Source organism: Marmota flaviventris, chromosome 4 (genome assembly GCF_047511675.1).
Source record: "Marmota flaviventris isolate mMarFla1 chromosome 4, mMarFla1.hap1, whole genome shotgun sequence".
Taxonomy (NCBI): domain Eukaryota; kingdom Metazoa; phylum Chordata; class Mammalia; order Rodentia; family Sciuridae; genus Marmota; species Marmota flaviventris.
Window position 1 is genome coordinate 122,678,820 of NC_092501.1, and position 24,983 is coordinate 122,703,802.

Consider the following 24,983-nt stretch of genomic DNA (forward strand, 5'->3'; position numbering starts at 1 on the left):
TTTAAAAAAGAATAAATATGGGACTGGGTTTGTGGTTCAGTGGCAGAACGCTTGCCTAGCATGTGTTAGGCACTAGGTTTGAGTCTCAGTACCACATATAGATAAATAAATTTTAAAAAGGTCCACCAACAACTTAAAAATAAAAAAGGATAAGCATGTTTACTTACAGAAAATTAAAGTAGCTTTTCAAAATTTAAATTACTGATCTTTCAAAACTTAAGAATTTATAGAGTAAATAGACAAAAAAGTAAATGAAGTCATGTTCTGATTAGCCTCAGTAGAGTTTATTTAAAACTGTATTTATTTATTTTTGTGTAGAGACATTAACATTTCTTAACTTAGAAAACCTTGTTTCCGTTGAGGCTGGAGTGTGTCTTCCAGAATAAAACCATACTATATGTTGTGGAAGGAAAATCCACATCCTTTTATTAAGTTTGACATTGTCTTTATTATTTTATGTTCCTAATTAAGGTTGTGGCAGATGTATTTAGTTAGGTGAAGAATTTCCTGTAGAGAGTAAGCCTCTGCACTCCCACACAGACTGTCCCTGGGGTGAGGTTTGTGGAGTTGTGTCTCCAAGCAGTCCCAGTCTCATTCTGTGGAAGAGATGTATTTATAAAGGGCAGAAAGGGGTAATGTTTAATTTGGGTAAAGGGGTGGTGCTTTAGAGGATAAGATCTTAGTATAACTGGGAAACAATATTTAGTTGGAAGCAGTAGAATTCTGTTTTATCTAATGATAAAATAAAAACTTTGTTATAAAATTATTTTCTCCTAACTTTTGACATATCTGTCTTTCTTAGCTTTCAAAACGATTACAAGAAAAAGGATGGAAAGTGGGAGACGTCCTGCAGGCTGTGTTTAAATACTACGAAGTGGTGGAAAAGGCTTCCACTGAGGAGAGATGCAAGTCTCTGTTTGATTGGCTCTTGGAAAATGCATAGAACAAATCCCCAAACAGTATATTTTATTATTTGTTTTGGGAGGGGAAGAAACAGATAAACATACTTAGGATAAAATTTGAGTAGTTAATATTAACGTTTTAAGTAAAATGGGAGGAAAGTAAATATAGCTTTTAAGTGCTTTCTGTCCTCACAGTGTATATAGTTCATACTTTTGTAATCTCTGTCAAAATATTATCTTCACCTATTCTGTATGGTTGTGTAGTGTGTTAGGACCCTAAGAACGTGTATGTGGAGGAAGGTCAACTGGGAGGCTTTCGGGGCATTGTCTAACAGCATTCTTTTTGCATACACACAGTGCTGCTTGAAACTACACTGAGGTGGCTGAGGAGGAGTTTCCATGATAAAGAGAGTTTTGCTCTTTTGCATACAAATGGTATCTGACTAATGACTATCTGACATCAAAAGTAAAATTGAGCCTTTTTTGATTTCAGTAGATTCATAGGCTTTGGTCCTGCTTTTTTAAAAATCAGTTTTATTAACATAGATTAGCTATTAGAAGTTTCTTGATTTCCCCAAATTTTAATTTCTTAGTAAAAAACTTTAGTGTCTTAGGTTTTTGTAAACATCAAAAACTATAGTTTTCCCAGCCTTCCATCAAAGGACATTATCTGCCAGTGCTGCAGATTGTCCTGGCATGAAAGTGAGTATCTGTGTGTGTGTTTAAAGGAGAACTTGAATCTTGCCAGTGGTTTTTTTCTTCTTCTTCTTTTTTTTTTTTTTTTATTTTTTATTTTTTTTCTTAGTTAGAAACACCCTATTTAACATTAAAAAGGTGCTTCAAAATAAAATGCTTATGAAGATTGTGTAGTAAAAATTTTTGTCTTTTATTCTATAATTGAGGTTAAGGTTGCAAAACATTCAAATTTTTAAAATTAATGTTAAATATGGAAATACATTCAGAGGAGCCTAATAATGGTTTTCATTGTTGAATTTTTTTAAAAAACTCCCTCCTTTATCAGGAATTATTTTTTTTCCTAGAAAAATGGGGATTTTCCATCTTTCAATGAAATATGTCTACTGTTTTGTAAAGTTTTGACATGATTTTTCTGGGCTCTCCATTTCCTAATACTTTGTCTTCAAAAACTGCAAGTTGACATGAATAAGAGGACTGAGATTATGTCTTGGTTTTGTATGTGTGTGTTAGTATGTGTAAGTTTTGGGTTCTTCTACTAGTGGATTTTGTAATTGAGGGTGAGTCACTTTCTGTGGGGGCTTTAATTTTGTTCCATTGCATTTTCTTTTGTCCTGAGCACTGACAGTTCTGGAAGCTGTAGAAAACATAGCATCTGCCAGGGAGTAGGAAATCAGGGCACTTACATTAATTCAAATTAAAAATTATGGTAGAGAAATGTGTTTTATAATGAAAGACTCAAATTTGCTTTTTAAGAAAAATGCCAAAAGCTATTTAAATATTTTGAGGTTGTATTGTAAGCTTTGGTTTTTCTCAGTTTAAAATAACAGACACAGGGGAGGCTTTAAACATAATTTTCCTAAAGGTTTTTCAAGTATTTTTAAAGGTGAAAAAGCAGGAAATGTATAACCAGAATTGTTTCTGTCTGAGGCAGCACTGGATTGAGTTTTAAATGTTAGGACCAGGAATGTTTGCTTTTGTTAACTGTAAGGTAGATTAGTTGATTATCAAGTTTAGATTGCAGTTTACAAGTAACTTTCAAATTGATTTAGTAATTTGGATGTATGTATGGGTTTGATTAACAGCAAAACTGAGTTCTGAATTTCTTTTAAAATAACATGATAATATAGTGTAGTTTTGTAAAACTGTTTGAAAATGCTTATTTCTGTTAATAGAATAATCACTTTGAAGTAAGGTTTCCTCATATTCTTCTTTTTTTTTTTTTTTGCTGGAGCTGTGCTGGGTTCAGAGTTCCTCTATTTAACAATTACCTGATGACAGGCCAATCATTAGGTATTAGCATGTGTGGTAATAATAGTGGAACTCCATACTTAAATCAATTCAGTGCAGGAGGATAGAGAAAATATTAACTATTGATAGGTGTGAAAAGAGGTGTGGGTTCAGCATACTTATATAGAGAGAAAATGTTTGAGAATAGAGCAGTATCTCTTAATTAAGTACAGTCTAAACTTTCTTTAAAAGCACTTTGTGACTTTCCAGAGACACTCTAGATCTGTTTGGTTGCTCAGTCTTCAGAACAGCTGTGTTGAGGATAGCTGTGTCTTATTTTATTACAAATTGGTTTTGACATATTTATATGGTAACATTGTAATATTGCCATTCTGTTCATTTTGGTCCTAATGAAATATGTCTTTAGAACTGTTAAAATTGTGTTGTGCAATGAACTGAATTCTTTTGCTTATCCATTTTAAAATTGTCCTGCCAACTGTGGAAAGAAAGTGAATGACACCTTTGACAAGGAGTTTTCAGAATATTATTTCAGACCTTTATTATTTCAGAATATTATTTTGCTTGGCAAAATATGCTTTAGGATGCACTAAAATTTTGTTAGCAATAGCTTAAAAAAAAAAAAAAGAATACAAGTCTTTCATGTAGTTCTTTCCCTAAGCCAAGTTTAAATTACATTTACATTTTTGGTATTAGTAATGTTGATACTGAAAATATTTCCTGATTTATTCAAAGGATGATTCATTTATAAATTACATATGAAGGTAACTATCTATTGGATGGTTTGATATGATTTAATGGTGTTATAAAACATTTGAGAGTGTTCACTCGGTGATGATATGTGATATCTTTATACTTTGAAACATGTTCTACTTACCTTTCTAGATATTTGATGTAAATTAAACTCAATTCATAATACATTTATTCTGCTTACATATGGGTTTTATGTTGCTGTTAGGAGAATTTAATTCCCTATTAAGTGCACCATGTATAAAGTGAAAGATAGTTTGCCCATTTGACATTAGGTGACTTTGATGTTAGGGCATATTTCTTAAATGCCAAGTGTAATCTTCATTCATCATCAGAGTCCAGATTCAAATGTCTGCTTAATTATTTAGATAATATTATTCCACTTAATATCATCAGTTTCCCAGCAGTATATCACTTTACATTTTATGTTTTTCAAAGAAAACTTTACACAGAATTTTTTTAAAATGTGATGCATCCATACTCAGGGTAGGAAGAATACTTTCCTTTAAAAACCCTGTCCACCTGTCATCAGCACAAGAGAATTAGAGCAACAGGAGAAATTAGAAAAATTGTACTGCAGAGTGAAATGTATTTTTTCTCATTTTCAGCAAAATCCCTGTGAGCATTTACTCATTTACTGTATTCCTGCTGTGAAGATGCAGATGCAGTGTTAGTCACTCTTGTCACTTTATTTATTTATTTGTTTACCATCCATGTACATTCCTTTCATATGAATAGAGTTGTGATTCTAGAAGTTCTCATTTTGTTTCTGTTGTAATGTTGAATACTATTTAATGCCCAGTTTTAATATTGCTGAATTTGCTAACTTTGGTTAACTGTGCAGTGTTAAAATAATCCACATTCTTGTTTAATTACTAGATATATAGCAAAAGCAGCCTTGAATAATTATAGCTGTTTATTTGGCTGTGCTCAGTTACTACATTATAATCTTGTACTGTTTAATTGTAACTTTTTTTCCCTCTTCAGTAATTTAATGTTTGCTTATCAAAATATAAACTTTAAGATGCACTAAAATTTTGTTAGCAGTAGCTAAAAAAAAATGTTTCAGAAATTACTTTTGTAATAATTTGCAATTATTTGTTCTTTTATCTTACAGTTGTTTAAGCCTGTGATTTTTTTTTTCCTCTCCCAAGTAAGAATTCAATAAATTTAAGAAATGTCTAAACTTGGTTTTCATCCTGTAATATCTTGTTAATATTCTCTACTGGACAAGAGCAAAGGCATATAAGACTGCCAAGATAGAAGACATAAAAGGATCTAAATGTTCATATCATGTTTTTTGAGAACAAGAGAAATTAGGAATATTTTTGATTGGACACTGAATTCTCCCTACTAATATTTGCCTCTAAGTGCTGATGTATGTAACTCCAAAGCCTGGCTGCCCTGTCTGTTTTGGATTTAACACAAAGTAGAGTGTTATGATTGCCTTGTACATGAGCATAGTTATGAAATTCTTCTGGCCTGGTTTGAGCACTCCTTCTTAGTGTGTAGAGATACCCTGTTGCATAAGTCACACGAGAAACTCAAAAGTTAGTTCCTGTTTTTTTACCATTGGGATTTAACTTGGTTTAAGTTTTTTGTTTTCCTTTTCTTTTTCTTCCTTTTAAATGGACTGTTTTTTTCAGAGCAATTTTATATCCATAGAAAAATTGAGCAAAAAATAGTTTTCCTTTTCCTTCATCTCATACCTCTAGCCTCCTTCACTACCAACACCCCACAATAGTTTGGGACATTTTTTACAATCTGTGAGCTTGTGTTAACACACCATTATCATCCAGAGCCTGTGGTTTAGTATGAATTCAGTCTTACTATTGCACATTCTGTGGTTATGGACAAGTGTATAATGGCCATTGTAGGAACATACAAGTATGGCTTGTCACTTTATTTTACTGTCCTAAGTATTTTACACCCAGGGAATAGTTGTTACATTTTCATAACTATTTCAAAATTCTAGGAAATAATTGCAAACAATGAGAAGGCATTGTGTAAGTATGTCGCTTTCTCAAAGAAAACAATGAACAAATACAAAAAAATAAGAAAGAGATTCCATTGATTATAATTCCAAAAAGGAAAAATGGCTCAAAAGAATGGGAAATGTGGCTAAAGTTTATTTAACAAAGTGATCATTTATGATTTGTTTCGTGTGTATGAGTGTGTGTGGTACTGGGGATTAACCCAGGGGCTTGTTATCTGTGAGCTACATTGCCAGCCTTTTTTATTTTGCTTTTGAGACAGGTATCACTAAATAGCCTAGACTGGCCTGGGATTTGGCATCATCCTGCCTCAGCCTCTGGAATTACTGAGGAATTATAGGTCTGTGCCATCATGCCTGGCTTCATTTGTAATTTGTGTCTTAGCTAAGATAGAGAGAAGAGGGAGTGTCAGGGCTTGAAAATTTTTTTTAGATTTTTAAGTGAAGCTGTCTTGTATCTAGAGACGAATACTGCATACTATTTTATGTTGTGTGGATATTGTATACTCGGAAAAGGGTAAGAGGAAAAATCTTGTGTTTTTTGCAACGTTATTTATATAGCAGGAACAATAAAGAGTATCTTACATTTTTTTTCTGTCTTGTAATTTTTTTATTTTTATTTTTAATTGTAGTTGGACACAATACCTTTATTTTATTTATTTTTATTTGGTGTTGAGGGTCGAATCCAGGGCCTCGAACGTTTTAGGTGAGCGCTCTACGGCTAAGCTACAACCCCAGCCCCATCTGTCTTGTAAGTTTGTAATCACTCTGGTCTTATTTAACTTTTGTTCTCTGAATCAAGGAAGATAATATTTAGACTGGAATGAATAAAAATAAATATTGCAAGAGGGGATTGGAACCCCCCTTCTGACTTAACTCTTGTCTTTGCACTACCTCCCCATTAACAAACTCCTAAATGGATTATTAACCTTAGAACAAGGAATTATAACTAGACTCAGAGAATTCTGCCCATTGATATGTTTTGGCCCAGTGTGATATCTTCTAAAAGTAATTACTGACACTTAAAAACAAGGAGATTTCCCATTGAAATATGTTTCATATTTTTATTTTCTTGAAAAATTGAAAAGCTCTGTAACACTGATGGGAGTCCAACATGGTAACAACTTGGCTGGAGCCAAATGATCACTGCCCCTTCAGTCCTGGTATAAGTTCTCTTCTTCCTTCTTAAATAATTTGTTACATTCCCTTATTTCTGTTGTCTGCTGGGGCCCATGAATATTTGACATGCAGCCTCTGACTTAAAACAGATGAGTTAATGTGCTTAGAAAATCTGAATGACATTCTAGTAACTCCTTAGGAATGCTCAGGGGAGGGACTTCTAGAAATTACGGACTTCTGAGTTTATTGCTTCTGAGCAGAAAACAGAGAGAGAGAGAGAGAGAGAGAGAGAGAGAGAGAGAGTGTGTGTGTGTGTAAGAGGAGAAGCCAGTATAGGTTTACCAAGAACAGATTCTGTCAGATTTACATTTCATTTTTTTCAGTAGAATTATTCTCTTGGCATATTAGAACACCAGATATTGTTCAGATTGTAATGAGGCATTTTATATGAAGAGAAAAAAGTAATTATGACTTCATAACATTTAGAAAATGTGCTCCCAAAGAACTTGTGGTTAATACAGTAGATCATTGTCTACCTGAAAGTCATAGGTCATTTCATGTATTGTCTTTATATACAACCTTGAGGGTATAACTTTGTTGTAATATGCTGATTGGGAACATTGGAGGATAATAGCCAAACATTAGAAACAAGAGGAGCAGTAAAGAAGTTTTGACTTCCTTCTGTCCTTTTACTAAACCATGTATTTGACATTTTTCTCCAAAAGTACACACACCTGCTTTTTTACAACTATGGGTTTAAATATTTTCCTATCAATATTATATTTTCATGGCCTTCTTGATATAAAATTAGTTTTTCCCCTGTTCCTTACACACATTCTATGAACCCAGGACTTCTAAATATATAAACTGATACTAAGAGCTTAAAAAGCTGTAGGCTTATCTTTTCAGAAGAAGGAAAAGCTACCTAAATAACTCCAATTAGCCTCTTACCTCTATTCTTTTTATAATGGATGTGAATGTTTGTTGGATGCCGCAGTCTGGCTGGGCACAAAATCACGAGCCACTCAAGCAGGAACAAACTTTATTTTTTGAAACTGCCGCCAATGCCCCGTAAGTTCCCGGGAAGATTGCTGATCGACCCACGCGGCTTTCTCCCGGATCCCCGGAACCCAAGAGGAAGTTCCTCCTCTGGAATTCCCTCCTACCGCACTTCCCCAACCAATGGGAACTCTCCAGGAGTCCCTTAGCAGGCCGAGGTGGACAGCAGGAGTCCAATATCCATATGAATGCAAATCTTAACATAATCATATCATCTCAATGGCTTGCTGGCATCACCTTTCAACCAAAAATGCCATGCATCATATTACTTGGCTGTGGCTCTTAGCATCTCCCCCCTTCTGTTTAATTAAGCAACAAGCAATGTGGCTAGGGACCATGCCTATTAGGTTTGTCCAATTCAACATAAGGTTCTTACCCGTCATGGGATGAACTGACCTCTAGGCGTCAGCCTCCTGTCTTAGGTTGATACCACTGCAATTGGATCATACCTGTCACTGACTACCGGTCCAGCATATAGCCATACTTGTGGATAGGCCTATGCACCAGTGGGGGGGTGAGGTTCTTTGCCTCACCTCTGTTGGCCCCCAAAATTAGACCATCACTAGTAGAAGGGAGGAGGAAACAGAAATGCCACAACACCAAGTCAGTTGACGGCTCCTTAGGAAAAATTGCATCACTGGTGACACATCAGCAAAGATACGCCAGCACTACCATAATTCGCTGCATCAACAGATAGATCACAATGCATACAAGTGATACATAGTCCAGGCAAGTTCTGTAAGCACTTCAAAGCGGAGGAATCTATCAATATGTCCATTTCCTCCCAAAATAAATCGACTCATTGATTGAGCATTACTTGTTGAGTTATTATTCATAGATGCATCAGTTTATACAGTTTGTTGTGATAACTATCGAAGAAACTGTAGTTTGGTTTCATCTTTGTCTTCACCGGCACTGGGGTGAAGATAGGAATTCTGACAATGATGCTAAAAAAAAAAAAAATTATGTAATATTCCAACAGGTACTAAGAAAACAATTTTTGAACAATTTACATTATCCTGAACAGAATTATTAAATATAATGAAAAGGAAAGGTGAAAGTAAACAAACAGATCTGTTACCCTGCTTATTTGTACACATTTTAAAACAATCCTCAACAGCTGTTTACCCAATTTAAACCATTAAAATCACGTGAATAATAAAATAAATTCTGATCCATTTATTTATGAGCGCTCCTCATATATGATATATGGACATACGCACATACAGACATACAACACAAAACAGAAGTGTGCACACGTAACATACAACACATAAGACAATAGTAAAGGCCTGTAGCTTTACATAGGTGAAATCTCCATTGCAATGTTTAAAAACTCCACAGTCAAAAAATAAAACTGATCAGAAAAACATTAACCTAGGTCTGTATGAGCTTAAAAATAAAATAGAACTTTATGATGTGGGAAAAAGCAATAATAAAATAGATATTGAAAAAAGCATCCTGGTTAGTCACTGTCGCAGATGTAAGAATAGCCAAGCTGGAGTTCTGGATATCAGCTGTTGTGGATTTGAGTCAAATCATCTTCCTTTTGGTCTGTAGAAATTGTTTTGGTTAATCTCTCTGGAATCCAAATCGGCTGTTGTTCTCCCTGTGGAAACACACAAACAGAGCCCCAACTCGAGACAATCACTGGGTCAGGACCTTTCCATTGTCCTGTTAGAATATCCTTCCAAAGTACCTTAGGCTTATGTACATTTTTTGGATACAAATGTCTTTCCGCAGCACTAAGCCCTGATGAATCCAAATTTAAAAAGTTTAGAGTAAAAAGGGTTATTTTAAGTTTATCTTTGGGGGATATATATCCCTTTCCAATTCCCTCCTTTTGTTTTAATAAGTACATTTTAATAGTTTGATGAGCTCTTTCAACTATGCCTTGTCCCTGTGGATTGTATGGAATTCCTGTTATGTGAGTAATGCCAAATGATGAGCAGAATTGTTTAAAAGAGGTAGAAGCATAACCAGGACCATTATCTGTTTTAACTGTTTTGGAACGCTCACAGTGGCAAAATTTTGTAAGCAATGAGCTATAACATCTTTAGTTTTTTCTCCGGCATGAAGGGAGCCCATCAAAAATCCGGAAGAAGTATCAACTGTAACATGCAAATATTTTAATTTTCCAAATTCTGGCAAGTGTGTGACGTCCATCTGCCAAATATGGTTAGGTATCAGTCCTCTAGGATTGACTCCAAGAATAACTTGTGGTAAAAATGTCACACAATTTTGACATTGCTTTATTATATGTCTGGCTTGTTCTTTAGTTATTTTAAAACGCTTTTGTAAAGTATTAGCATTGACATGGAACCTTTTATGAAAATTTATAGCTTCCTCTATTGTGGAGAAAATATGTATGTCATGTGTAGATTTATCTGCTAATTCATTGCCCAAACTAAGGGCTCCAGGCAATCCTGTATGTGCCCTGATATGTCCTATAAAGAATGGATCTTTTCTGTCCCAGAATAGACTTTGTATAGTGGAAAACAATGAGAAAACAGTAGAAGAAGGGGAAATGCTACCAGCATCTTCAAGGGATACTATAGCATTAACTACATACTGACTATCAGAAAATAAATTAAATACAGAATCTTTAAACATCATAAAAGCTTGTAATACTGCATTAAGCTCTACCTTTTGAGCTGATTGTTTGGGTACTAAAAATGTAAAAGTTTGATCAGGGGTAACTACTGCTGCTGTACCATTATTTGACCCATCAGTGAATATATTTGGAGCATTCATGATAGGGGTTTTTCTTGTCATTTTTGGAAAAACTACAGGATGCTTAGACCAAAAAGACAACAAAGGATTAGATGGTAAGTGATTATCAAATGAAACATTAGATTTACACATGATTATTGCCCAAGTATTTAACTCATTAGCTAACTCATCAATTTGATCCATACTGTATGGAGTAATAATTTTATTGGGAGAAATCCCAAACACTCCCTTTGCTGCTTTTATTCCTTTGAGTATTAATTGTCCTACAGCCTCAGGATATCTAGTAAGAATAGTGTTAGGAGAATAAGATAAATGTATCCACAATAATGGACCTTCTTGCCAAAATACTCCTGTAGGAATATTTTTTGTTGGTAGTACAATAAATAATAAAGGCAAACATATCAATTCTATCCAAATGCATATTTTCCATATATGTTTCAATGATTTTTAATGCCTTTCTTGCTTCAGGCGTTAACATGTGGGGTGAGTTTGGATCTGATGGACCTTTTAGGATATCAAATAAAGGTCCTAGCTCTCCTGTTGGTATGCCTAGATAAGGCCTTATCCAATTTATGTCTCCCAATAACTTTTGAAAGTCGTTAAGTGATTTGAGTTGATCTACTCGTATTTGAATTTTTGGTGGACGGACCATGGTTGAGGATAATAGACCTCCTAAATAATTAATTGGAAGATTTAATTGTACTTTATCTATTGCTATCTCTAGAATATAATTTTTTAATAAATTTGTAAGTGTGGCATAACATTCTAGCAATGTGTTTTTATCTTTATGTGCCAATAACACATCATCCATATAGTGAAATATTTGTAGTTCAGGATTTTGATTTCTAAGTGGCTGGATTGCTTTGTTAACATAAATTTGACACATAGTTGGACTATTAGCCATCCCTTGAGGGAGTACTTTCCATTCATATCTCTGATCAGGACCTTCATGATTTAGTGCAGGGATAGTAAATGCAAAATGTGGACTATCCTCAGGATGAATTGGAATTGAAAAAAAAACAATCTTTAATATCTATAGCTAAAACATACCAGGTTTTTGGTAAAGCAGACAATTGGGGAATCCCTGATTGAGCAGGTCCCATAATAACCATCTCATTATTAATGACTCTTAAATCTTGCAATAATCTCCATTTACCAGATTTCTTTTTAATGACAAAAATGGGGGTATTATGGGGAGATACGGAAGGTTGTATATGTCCCTCCGCTAATTGTTGTTTGACCAGGTCATGGGCTACTTGTATCTTTTCTTTAGTCAGGGGCCACTGAGGAACCCACACTGGTCTTTCTGATTTCCAAGTAATTTTGATTGTCTCAGTGGCCCTTTCTGAAAACCCAATCCATGTCTATTTATTTCTTGATCTATTTGAATTGGTGCTGTCATACCTTGTTCTTGTTCTTTTAATCTTTTTTCTTTCCTAAAGCCTTGTCTAGCCCTAGTAATGGGCGCGTTAGGACTGATGTTATTTGTTAATGCCAAACCTAATTGATCTAGGACATCTTGTCCCCATAACTTTATAGGAAGATGATCCAATACATAGGGCTGTATAGTTCCTTCACATCCTTCAGGATCCTTCCAATCTAATACCATTGCACTTCTATGGGGATTAGTTGTCATTCCTAGGCCTTGAAGCGTTTGAGTGGCTTGTTGTAATGGCCAATGTTTTGGCCATTTTTGACGAGATATGATGCTAAGGTCAGCACCTGTGTCCAGTAGCCCATTAAATTCATGTCCTTGAATATTTAGTTTTAGCATGGGGCGAGAATCTAAATTTAAAGACAGCATAGCCCAATCTACACCTGTGGAGCCTAATCCCCTGGAACCTCTTTCTACAGTACGACTGGAAAATTTATCATGTAGGCTGGGTATTATTAATAACTGTGCTATTCTATCTCCTGGTGAAATTACTGATATACCTCTTGGAGAACTAGCTATAATTTTTATTTCACCTTCATAATCGGGATCAATTACCCCAGGACTTATCATAAGTCCTTTTAGTGTAGAAGAACTGCGTCCCAATAATAAGCCTACTGTTCCTTGGGGAAGAGGTCCTTTTACTCCTGTGGGAATGATTTGAACTCCCATCTCTGGAGTTAGTACTGCTCTGGCAGAGGCGCAGATGTCCAACCCTGCACTCCCTCTAGTTTGATGAGGGATTTAATGGATAATGTGTCCTGGGCACTACCTTGATGGTGCTGCTGGGTTCCTCCATTGCCCCATATATTTGTGGTTTTGGGCCCCGGAGCATTGGGCCCTCCAGTCCTTTTTTTGGCAATGGAGCCTGATGCCTTTCTCCACGATATCGTGGGTAAACACTTGGTCCTTGTCCATTTTTTGATAACGGAATACCCTCTATCGTGGTTTGAGAACGGCATTCATTAGCCCAATGTCTCCCTCTATGGCATCGTGGGCAAATACCTGGTATTCTATTCCTTTGATACCTAGCTTTGTTAAACCCTCCTCCTATGGGGCAACTCCTTTTAAAATGTCCTGTTTGATCACAATTATAGCATGTTTTTGGCCTGGCATCTAAAGCCTGTTGTACTGCTGCCAAGACTTGCCCTTGTTCATTAATGTCTCTACATAATTTAATTTATGTGTTTAAATCTTCATGTCTCCATGGTCTAATGACCTCTCTGCAGCAACAATTTGCTTGGTCGTAAGCCAGTTGTTTTATAAATGGCATTGCCTGTTCTGTATCCCCAAATATTCTAGAAGCTGTTTGAATAAGCCTATCTACAAATTCAGCGTAAGGTTCATTAGTTCCTTGTATTACCTTAGATAATTGTCCTTGTAAATTTCCATGCCCCTGTAAAGTTTTCCATGCCCTAACTGCATCTACAGCAATTTGTGCGTATACACCAGGATCATATTCAATTTGTTGCTGTTGACCCTCATACGTCCTTTTCCTAACAACATTTCTAGATTTCTTTGAGGGTAACCGGCTGCTGCGTTTTGCCTAGCTGTCTCCGTGCAAAATTCCTCATTGGCAACCTTCCATAACAAATATTGTCCTCCATTTAGCACAGATTGACACATGTTAGCCCAATCTGCTAGTGTCATGTCCAAGTTGGTAATAGATTCTACCATACTTATGGTAAAGGGTGTTTGCGGACCATAGGTTGTTACAGCCCCTTTAATTGCTTCACTGTTTTAAAATCTAAAGCACGGTGAATTCGTTGCCCTCCTGCCTGCTCAAGTACAGGGCATGCTAATCTTTGAGGTCCTGCCTCGGGATTCCGTCCATCAACTACAGGAATTGAGGGCCGCTCAGCTGTAGATGGAGCTGTTGGTTGAATTACGCCCTCTGGTGATAGAACAGAGTTAGTAGCAGCCTCCTGTTGTAATTCCCCCCATGATGGTTGTTTTTCCTCTAAGCTTTCTTCTTTTAAATTTTCCTCTGTCTGACTAGCTCGAGAGACCTTCTCTTTTGCTTGACCTAACATGTTCTCTACCATAGTCTGGACCTCTAACAATTTACTTAACAGTCTTTCGGTTTGTTTTTTACTAGTTTCTAATCTACTATAAAGGTAATGCAACCCAATAAGATAGCATAAAACAAAACCGAAACAGAATGAAACAAAAACGGAACAAAAAAATCGCAGTATCATTTGTCTCTTTCTCAGGGCCGAACAACTTCAAACCTTGAGCCAACCATTTTTCCCAGTTTGCCTGAGAAAATTCTAGGGATAGGCAGCTTGAAACAAAAACAAAATAAATCAAAACAAGAACACATTGTTTTTTGAAATGGTCACCCATTCTCTCGCCTTCCCTCAGGGGCGAGCAATTTTACTCACCTCCAAGCTTCAGGCGTTCCCCGTATGGGCCACCAATTGCCGCAGTCTGGCTGGGCACAAAATCATGAGCCACTCAAGCAGGAACAAACTTTATTTTTTGAAACTGCCGCCAATGCCCCGTAAGTTCCCGGGAAGATTGCTGATCGACCCACGCGGCGTTCTCCCGGATCCCCGGAACCCAAGAGGAAGTTCCTCCGGAATTCCTTCCTACCGCACTTCCCCAACCAATGGGAACTCTCCAGGAGTCCCGTAGCAGGCCGAGGTGGACAGCAGGAGTCCAATATCCATATGAATGCAAATCTTAACATAATCATATCATCTCAATGGCTTGCTGGCATCACCTTTCAACCAAAAATGCCATGCATCATATTACTTGGCTGTGGCTCTTAGCAGTGGGACAGGTGAGCATGGACTAGGGGATGACTGAAATGTTATGATTGTTTTCCTACCTGTGAGTTCCTTTCTTTGAGTCAACCTTAGATAGTTTGTGGCAAATGCTGGGAGGTCAGTTAAGCTACTCAAGCTAGTGCAGCCAAGTGGACTTCTTCACTGCCCTTGAACCCTAAGAAACCATGGCTACTGGAAGGAGGGGCTTTTGGTTTCATGACGAAGTCTGCAATTGATATAGAGCTGGTGAGAAAAGAGGGTGTTGAATTGACAATCAGATCCAGTGAGGCCTAAATAGGTTCAAGTGGCTAAGTGCTCTGAGAAGGTAGGGGAAAATGCTAGTTCTTATGTAAGTGTGGAGTGGTGGGAATGAGAAACACTGAGAGCAGCACTCAGGATCCTAACAAGAAAAAGGACAGGTCAGGTGCGGTGACACATGCCTGTAATCTCAATGGCTCAGGAGGCTGAGTCAGGAGAATCACAAGTTCAAAGCCAGCCTCAGCAAAAGCAAGGCACTAAGCAGCTCAGTGAGACCCTATCTCTAAATAAAATACAAAATAGAACTGGGGATGTTGCTCAGTGGTTGAGTGCCCCCGAGTTCAATCCCTGGTAGCCCCCTGCCCCTGCCAAAAAAAAAGAAAAAGGCCAGTGCCAGTCACCTTTACAGTCCCACTCATAATTGTTAATATGCATGGATGGGCCAGATGTACAATTGAGTACAATACAGAGCCCTGGTGAAGGGGCAGAATGAGAGTGGGATCAGAGATCAAGAATTTGGTTTTGGATATGTTTAGGTTGATACTTTGTGTGATATCCTAGTGCCAAGGAGTCCGTGACACTTCTAAAATCAAGATGTGGTACGTCCAGTACAAGTACTTGTATCTGTTTTTTTTTTTTTTTTAATTTGAAGTTTTTGTTTTTATTTTGATTGTAATGATAGCTTTATAGTTTTATTTTCTCTCTTTTTACCTAGGATTACTTGCAGCTGTGAGTGGAAATAAATTTGAATGACAAAGGCTACAGTATTAATTTATTAATACTTTTAGTTCCTACCTTTAGAGTTTAGTGAGGCAGAGAGTCATTAAATGAATAATTATTTAAATACTAATGACTGTTGTCTTGGGGGCTTGGGTGCTAGAAACAGTAATCAAACCAGGGCTGAGGCTTCCACTAGGTTTGAGCTCAATAAAAACCACGAAAAATGCACTAGGCAGGGGAAGGAGTTTTTTTTCCCAGTAAAGCAAAAGGCACACACAAACAACCTGAGGAGAGAAGTTTTGGGGCTTTTCCATTCCATCTGGAGCATGATGTGATGTGGCACATCTTAAAAAACACTTAAAAATCTTAGATGGCTCTCACTCAGACAAACCCAGGAAGTGTAATTTGTTATGCTACAGTTGATTTGACGTGTAGGGCATGGCAGGTGAGTCAGATCATGCCTGCATTCAGTCTCCACTACCATTTTACAAAGCACAGAGATGAACTGAACCATCTATGTCCACACTTTTCAGTGTGTTGAAGGAGCTCAAATTCTGTCAACTTGTTTTCACTGAAAGACAAAAAGGCCATTTTGTCTGAAGAAAAATGTGGGGTGACCTTGAAAGTGCTTTAAATGTCTGGAGAGCTTGTAGTAGAGACAGATTGAAACTTGTGATCTTATGGGAGTGATCTTAAAGGAGAAGGATCAGTGAGTGGAATTTAGTGGTGGATTTCAGCTTATGATCTCAGCTGTGTGTAAATGGGTGAGTCTCCCTGAAGGAAAGGAGTATGCTCATCCTTGGAACAGTTTCTGTGGTTCTGGCCAATCACTACTGCAAGTTTGATAAGAAATCCAAACAGCTCATGACCTTTGTGTTCCAATACATACTTTCCCACACACTATTTTTTCCCCCATAGTAGTTATTAAAATCATGGGGTCAAGGAAAAAAAAGATTCAAAGAATTCCATATCCCTGAATGATGGAGTATCTCCTCTAGAGAGGTTTTCCATTTGCTTCTCACAGGTGCCTGAGGGCAACTTCGAGCATCTTACTTTAAATTCTAAGCTTTGAGGCTTTCTAGATCACCAAGGTGACTTGACGTTGTATTGCAAGTCTAGGCCAGGGCCTATGTAGGAAGGGTTTGGCCCTTTGGAGTTACAGCTACCCTTTGTTGGGGAGAGTAGACAGAATTGACTTTTGCTTTCGTAGTTCTAGAGGTTGCCACAACATTATCAATTTTTTTTTGTTTTTATTTGTTTTTTAGGATTGAGAAATATTCTTAGGATGAAAAGTGGCTTCATGTACTTGGATTACGTATTGGGGTTCTTCAGTATCTTACTAGCTGTTTCATGCCTTCATGTTTTAATATTTTACTCAACTTTGCCTCCCAGATAACCACTTTTAATACCTCCCCCCTACCTCAGTACTAAGGATTTAACTTAGGTTCACTCTACCACTGAATTATCTCTCCAGCCCTTTTTTGGTTTCATTTTGAAACCAGCTCTTGCTGAATTATCCAGACTGTCCTGAAATCTCTGATCCTCCTGCCTCAGCTTCCTGAGTCACTGGTATTGTGGGTGTGTACCACCATGTTCTAGCCACTTTAAATAGTTAAACTTATATGTAGAGCTGATCTTTCTCCCTCCCTTTCTTCCTTTGTCTCCATGTGATTTACCATTGTTATCCTTTTTATTTTAAATTACATTTGTTACTTCCCTTTATGAAAGAGCTATATTCACATAAGATTAAATTCTAAAAGGTATAAGAATGTCCAGTGACAAGTGGTCATCTCATCCCTCTCCAGCCACAAAGTATTCCCCCAGAAAGACCACCATTGCCAGTTTCTTGTATTATAGCATTGTTTTGTATAGGACATTTCTAAGCTTGGATTATCTGTTGTAACTTATAATCAAATGTGAATTTGAAAGTGACCCTCCCCACAAAAAAAAAAAAAAAAAAAAAAGGAAATGATTGATGAGCATAGTCTTTGAGTCAGGTTAGTGATTCCTTCTAGGAAGAGGGATGCTACAGGGCACACTGGTGGTGCCAACAATATTCTTTTTTTAAAAAATTAAATTATTCTAATTTGAATACAATTCATTTTATATTACACATATAGAGCACAATTTTTCAAGTCACTGATTATACACAAAGTATTTTCACACCACTCATGTCTTCATATATGTACTTAGGGTAATGATGTCTAACTTATTCCACCATCATTCCACCCCCTGCCTCCTCCGATCCCCTCCCTCCCCTTTGCCCTATCTAAAGTTCCTCCATTTCTCCCATTCTCTGCCCCCATCACCATTATAAGTCAACATCCTCATATCAAAGAAAACATTAGGCCTTTAGCTTTTTGGGATTGGCTAACTTTACTTAGCATTATATTCTCCAACTCCATCCATTTACCTGCAAATGCCATGATTTTATTCTCTTTTAATGCTGAGTCTAATGTTCCATTGTGTATATATACCAAAGTTTCCCTATCAATTCATCTACTGAAGGGCATCTGGGTTGGTTCCACAATTTAGCTATTGTGAATGGTGCTGCTATAAACATTGATATGGCTGGGTCCTGTTTTTAAGTCCTTTGGGTATAAACCGGAGTAGGATAGCTGGGTCAAATGGTGGTTCCATTTAAGTTTTCCAAGGAATCTCCATACTGTTTTCCAGATTGGCTGCACCAATTTGCAGTCCCACCAGCAATGTATTAGTGTGCCTTTTCCCCACACATCCTCAATTGTATAAGATAAAAATCTCAATTGTATAAGATAAAAACATGGTGGGGGTGGTGACTAAACAGGTGGTTAAACTGTTCATATAGATTTTCTGAAATTCTGTGTGTACATTTCATATAATACATGCACACACAGTATTTAAAAAACAACTGCAAAACTTATCATCTTAAAAACCAGTAGACAGAACAGTTGAATTACCTGTAAAACAGATTTGATTTACAGGAGTGTGCTTATTAGTTATGATAGAAGCTAAAAGAGTGGCTTCTAATATCTGCAAAGTGCTGGCTGAAAAGGTCAAATCTAGAATTTCTTATTTTTTAAGAGTACACATAAATTTAAGGTTGAAAGAGTTTATAGTGAACTGTGCTGAAAAAAAATACTGAAGGATACATTATTTTTGCAAAAAGAAAATTGAGCTCATAAGGAAATAGTGAAGAAGCAGTGCTTAAAAGAATTAAAATAGAAAATGGGAAAGAATGACCACCTAAATGCAAATGTGTTCATAGAATAATTCCTGTGTACTCTCTAAGGCAAGCAATTCATAACCGTTGACTCTAACATCAGCTCTGTCTCCAGTATCCCTGATTTTCACATGAGAAACTCAGGCTCAAAGAGGTTTACATTTCTTACCTGTTGGACCTAGTGGTAATTAATGTCTGGGGCTGTAGGGCTCCTAAGCCCATGTCCTGCCCATTATAATACACTGTACCACCATATTAGAAAACAAAAAGATAAAAGGATGACAGTGAAAATCACCTGCAATAACAGCACATTATTTACATGGTGGTGTGCTTCTAGTCCCCACCCCCACCATGTTTTTATCTTATACAATTGAGATTTTCCTTATAAATATTTATCAAAACTTTTAAAATATTTATTTATTTATTGGTTTTTAGGTGGACACAATATCTTTATTTTATTTTTATGCGGTGCTGAGGATCGAACTCAGTGCCTCAGCATTGCTAGGCAAGCACTCTACCACCAAGCCCCAGCCCCAGCCCTATCAAAACACTTTTACAAACCTCATGCTGACCTTTGGGCTCTTTAAGTTTGGTAATCAATGAATCTTGCCATTATCTTGGCTGGAAATATATGAGACTCTCTGTTCTGAAGGGTATATAGTTGTATTTTGTTTGCTTTGAGCTTCAAGTTGGTACAGCCAACAATCTTTATAATGTTAAGAATTTTAAGTAGATATTTGAGAAGGAAAATAATGTAAAAAAGATTTTTAGTTGGCTTCCAGAAACTGAGCAAATTTATTACTTTGGCTTAACTATAGCCTTCCTCTTTCCTTGTCTCCATTCATAATTGCCTACCAGAGCTGACACCATAGAGGCTACTTTGTGCATGGTTTCCTTGACCCTCAGAATCTAGTGTGAAGAAAAAGTCACAAAAAGAACAGATGTCCTTTCCAAGATTTTGGTGCCTTTTGCACTTACCAGGTGGCTTTTCCTTTGCCTTCTTGTCATTGCTGATCCAGTCTTACCTTGTTCTGGCAAACATGCACCTCCTCCTCTGTACTCTGTTATACAATGTGCAGCCTTTTGCGTTTCATACTTTTGGGTAATCACTGAAATATCTTTGATGTCTTCCTCTCCCTCTGACTCCTGTCTCCAAAAATGATGAGGGAGGAGGTGATGTGGAGAGGAGGGAAAGATGGCAGGTGTCAGGGGAAACAGTCTTCCACCTAGGGGAATGGGTAGAGAAAGTTTGACAAGTGATACAGCGTAACCCCACACTCCACACACTCCATAGTCATCAGAGACCCTCAGTAAAGCTCTACCTTGCCTCATTGATTCTGATTTAGATGTGTAGTTATAATTGTTAACTTTATTATTTATTTGATAAAGTATGCTGAGTCCAGAAAAAGGAAGATGGCTCAGTAATATCAGATGATGGGAGTCACCAAGAGATATGTCACATTTCATAACTAAATAGTCTAGAAGGTAAGTAAGGGAAAGGCACAATAAATTGGTTTGCTTGCTGACTTCTATTTTTACATATATGACAGACGATACATTCTAATGCACTGACCCGCCTGCTGGAAATAATTGACCATTCTGTATAAAATATCAATCATCTTCCTAAATGCATTGATGGGCTAGCATGAAGACAAGGAATATGTAGGCCAAAAACCTAATAAAGGTAGAAATGTAGAGCTGTGTGTTGCCGGTAAAACTGACTTTGGCTTTCAAGGCTTATCCTGACCCTCAGTGAACTTTGAGTTTTACAGACTAATGGAGCATGGTAAAGGAAAACCAGTGTATTAGTCAGGGTTCTCCAGGATAACAGAATCAGTAGGGCTGTGTGTGTGTGTGTGTGTGTGTGTATGTGTTTATATATTAAAAGATTAATTGATTTTAAGGAATTAGCTCACGCAGTTATGAATGCTGACAAGGTCTAATCTGCAGGGCAGTTGATGCTGCTGTTTCAGCAAGACAGTTGGGAGGAAGAATTCCCTCCATTACAGAACCTCGGTCTGTTTACTCTTGAGGCCCTGGACTGATTGGATGAAGCCCACCCACATTATAGAGACTAATCTGCTTTAGTGAAAGTCTACTGATTTAAATATTCATCTTATTTAAAAATGTTCTCTCATAGTAGCATCTGTGCATATTTGAGCAAATATCTGATGTAGCCAAATTGACACTTAAAATTAACCATTGGACCAAGCTTCAGGGCCTGGCCAAATTATAGTTTCCAAAAGGTCAATCAGTGGGTACTAAGTTATAGTTAGGTAGCAGAAGTTTTTGTGTGTATTGCATATCAGGGCAACTATAGACTACACATTGTGTATCTCAAAAAGCTGGAAGAAAGGATTTTGAATGTTTTCACCATAATTAAAAATGGTAAATGTTTAAGGAGACAAGTGTTTACTAGATTTAAATGTTACACAATGTATTCATCTATTGAAACATCTTATAGTACTCCATAAATATGCACATTTTTAATATATTAGTTAAAGTAATTTAAATTAAAAAAAAAAACTATACAGTAAAGGATGAAGTTGGGAGTGAGGGAAATATCTCCCATCCTGGGGATTGGAAGAACACTTCTCTGTCCAAACTTCAATAGTGAATCAGTGGGGTGACGGGGTCTAAAACCCCAGAGTTTAATTTATTTTAAAATTTTCCTGTTAATTTAATTTTCTGTTAATGCAACTATGAGAGGCAAAGAGAAATCACCATAAGGAGCCTGCCTTCACTGTGGACTTCAATTACTCCCAAAGATAAAGTTGAAAAAATTTTTGATTAAAAAATTTAAAAACCTGGGCTGGGGTAGTGGCTCAGTGGTAGAGTGCTCACCTAGCATGTGTGGGGCTCTGGGTTCTATCCTTAGCACCACATAAAAATAAATAAATAAAGGTATTGTGTTCAACTACAACTAAAAATAATATTTAAAAAAATTATAAAACCATGAGTGGAAATGATGGAGTGGGAACCAGCCCAAAGACTTCAGATGTTGATGTTTTTAGACACAATAAAAAGTAGCTATGTTTGATTTTTTTTTTCAAGACTGAAAAGAAAACCTAAATGTAAGCAGAGAACCATTTCACATCTACTAGGTTGGTAAAATAGAAAAGATGCACAGTATCAAGTGTTGGAAAGGATGCAAAGAAGTTGGGACCCATCTCCATTGCTGGTGTAAATTTAAAATGATGTGGCCACTTTGAAAATTGAAAAGTTTCTCAAAACATTACATATAGAGTTGCCATAGGACCCAATAACTCTACTCCTAGTACTATACCCCTGAGAGTTGCAAACAACTCCACAAAAACTTGTGCATGGATATTCATAGCTTTATCCATGGTAGCCCCAAAGTGTAAACAATCCAGATGTCAGTTAACTGATGAATGGATAGAATGTTTATACATGCAATGAAATTTTATTCAGCCTTTTAAAAGAGTGAAGTACAGGTAAATATTATGACATAGATGGACCTTTAAATGAAGTCTCAAACACAAAGAGATCCAATATTGTATGATTCCATTTATGTATCATGTCTAGAACAAACAAAGGGCAACAGTAAACAGATTCATGGTTAACAGGGGCTGAGAGGAGAGGGAAATTGGGAGTGACTGTTGGTTGTATGCTTTCCTTGGAGTGATGGAAAGGTTCTAGAATTAGAATTGGTGATGTTTATGTAACTTTCTGAATACACTAAAAACCACTGAATTATATATTCCAAAATGAATTTTGTAGTGGGTAAATTATATCTAAAATATTGTATGACAGAGAATATTTTTTTTAAAACATAAGATTTTAAAATTGAAAAAATAATTGAAATGAAAGACTCAGCAGTTGGGTTTGGCAGCAGATTAGACATAGCTGAGAGAATTGGTGAACCGAAAAAGAATTATCCAGAATGCAGGACAGAAAGACACCAATCAGATATATGAAAAAATGTTGAAATGACATCGAGGGGAAGAGGATCTAACACACATCTAGTTAGTATAGCGGTAGAGAATGAGGCCTAATATTTGAAAAGATAATTGCTGGAAAACTTCCAGACCTAACAATTCTCAAGCAAAAAACAGAATACACATTAAATTTTCTGGGGAGAGTAATATATGTATCTGTCTACTTTTCTGGACTATTCAATAAACAAGCTAAAATTTATAGAGTAATCAGTAAAAGAAAATAAGTTGTATCTATTTTAAATTAGTAGAAGAAAAAAACGAGAAGATGGAAAAAACTGAAGAAAAAAAATAGCACCCATTCCGCTGTCATATATAAATTAAAAAAAAAATAGCACCCAAATAAGATGGTAGATGTAAATCCTGCCTCTCTCATTCCCCTCAGTTGTTCCTGAGAGAATTGCTCAGTAAACTTCCTGCACAGATATATCTGAGTCTATTTTCAGGGCAACCCAATTATGAAAGAGTGGAAATTAGGGCAATTGTTTGGGAAATGAATGGGCATTAGTTAAGTTGGTCTTGTGTGTGCCCTGTGATGCCACAATTTGCTATGAGATATAGAATGATCCCCAAAGGCTCCTGTCTTGAAGGCATGGTCCCCACTGGTGGCACTATTGGGAGGTGGTGGATACCTATTAGGAAAAAGTTAGGTCATTGGGGGTATGGCCATGAAGGGTACATTGGGACTCTTTTTTCTTTCTCCATGTTTCCTGGTCGTCATGAGGTAAGCATTTTTGCTCCACTCTGCCCTATCTGCCATGATGTTCTGCCTCACCACAGTACCAGAACACAAGCCGCTCAACTGTGGGCTGAAACCTCTGAATCCATAAGTCAAATCTTTTTTCCTTTTAGATGATTGTTGTAAGGTATTTTGTCATAGCAGTGGATACCTGACTTACACAGATATAAACTCCAGAGAAAATCTTGCATACATACCAGGAGATATATACAAAACTGCTTATAGTGGAATTGATCCCAATAGGAAAACATTAGAACCAACCAAAATGTCTATCAACACTAGACTGGATAAATAGTGATATACAGTTGGCCCACCATGTCTGTGGGTTCTTCATCTGAGGAATCTACCCAACATGGATCAAAAATGTTTTTAAAAAATTGCACCTGTACTTAACATATAGAAACTTTTTCTTCTCATTATTTCCTACACAATATAGTTAAACAATTATTTATACAGCACCTACATAGTATTAGGCACTATAATGAAGAGATAGTATATAGGAGGATGTATATAGGATATATGCAAATACTATGTTATTTTATATAAAAAGGACTTAGGTATCCTCAGATTTGGGGATTCACTATGAGATAACTGTTTATCTAATGGAATTTTATACAACAGTGAAAAAGACTACAGCTACATGCATCAGCATAGATACATTGTAAAAATGATAGCAAAAGCAAACAAATTATAGAATGATACAAAAAAAGGAGTCCATTTAGAGCAGATGGAAAGTTCAAAAACAGATAAAACTAAACATGTTGTAAAAGAGATACACAAACAGACACTTCAGAAATACAGAAGATAATCAAAAACTATTTTGAATCCTTATACTCCAACAAATTAGAAGATAGTGAAGGCATAGATAAATTTCTTAAGTCATATGATCTGCCCAGATTGAGTCAGGAGGATATAGAAAACCTAAACAGACCAATATCAATTGAGGAAATAGAAGAAACCATCAAAAGACTACCAACTAAGAAAAGCCCAGGTCCAGATGGGTATACAGCAGAATTTTACAAAACCTTTAAAGAAGAACTAATACCAATACTTTTCAAGCTACTTCAGGAAATAGAAAAGGAGGGAGAACTTCCAAATTCATTCTATGAGGCCAACATCACCCTGATACCTAAACCAGACAAAGACACTTCAAAGAAAGAAAACTACAGACCAATATCTCTAATGAACCTAGATGCAAAAATCCTCAATAAAATTCTGGCGAATCGGATACAAAAACATATCAAAAAAATTGTACACCATGATCAAGTAGGATTCATCCCTGGGATGCAAGGCTGGTTCAATATACGGAAATCAATAAATGTTATTCACCACATCAATAGACTTAAAAATAAGAACCATATGATCATCTCGATAGATGCGGAAAAAGCATTCGACAAAGTACAGCATC

At 36.5% G+C, this 24,983-nt stretch overlaps 1 protein-coding gene across 6 annotated transcripts in view; it reads left to right on the top strand.

Annotated features, from left to right (window-relative positions):
* Akap11 (A-kinase anchoring protein 11) overlaps positions 1-6,174 on the top strand; it is a 49,277-nt gene extending 43,103 nt beyond the window's left edge. For all 6 annotated transcript variants that reach the window (XM_027928929.2, XM_071611480.1, XM_071611477.1 and 3 more), the window contains one exon: positions 803-6,174. In XM_027928929.2, coding sequence (XP_027784730.2) covers positions 803-943 — 141 coding nt within the window. In that variant the 3' untranslated portion in view covers positions 944-6,174. The remainder of the gene's footprint in view (positions 1-802) is intronic.
* Positions 6,175-24,983: the final 18,809 nt, after the last annotated feature.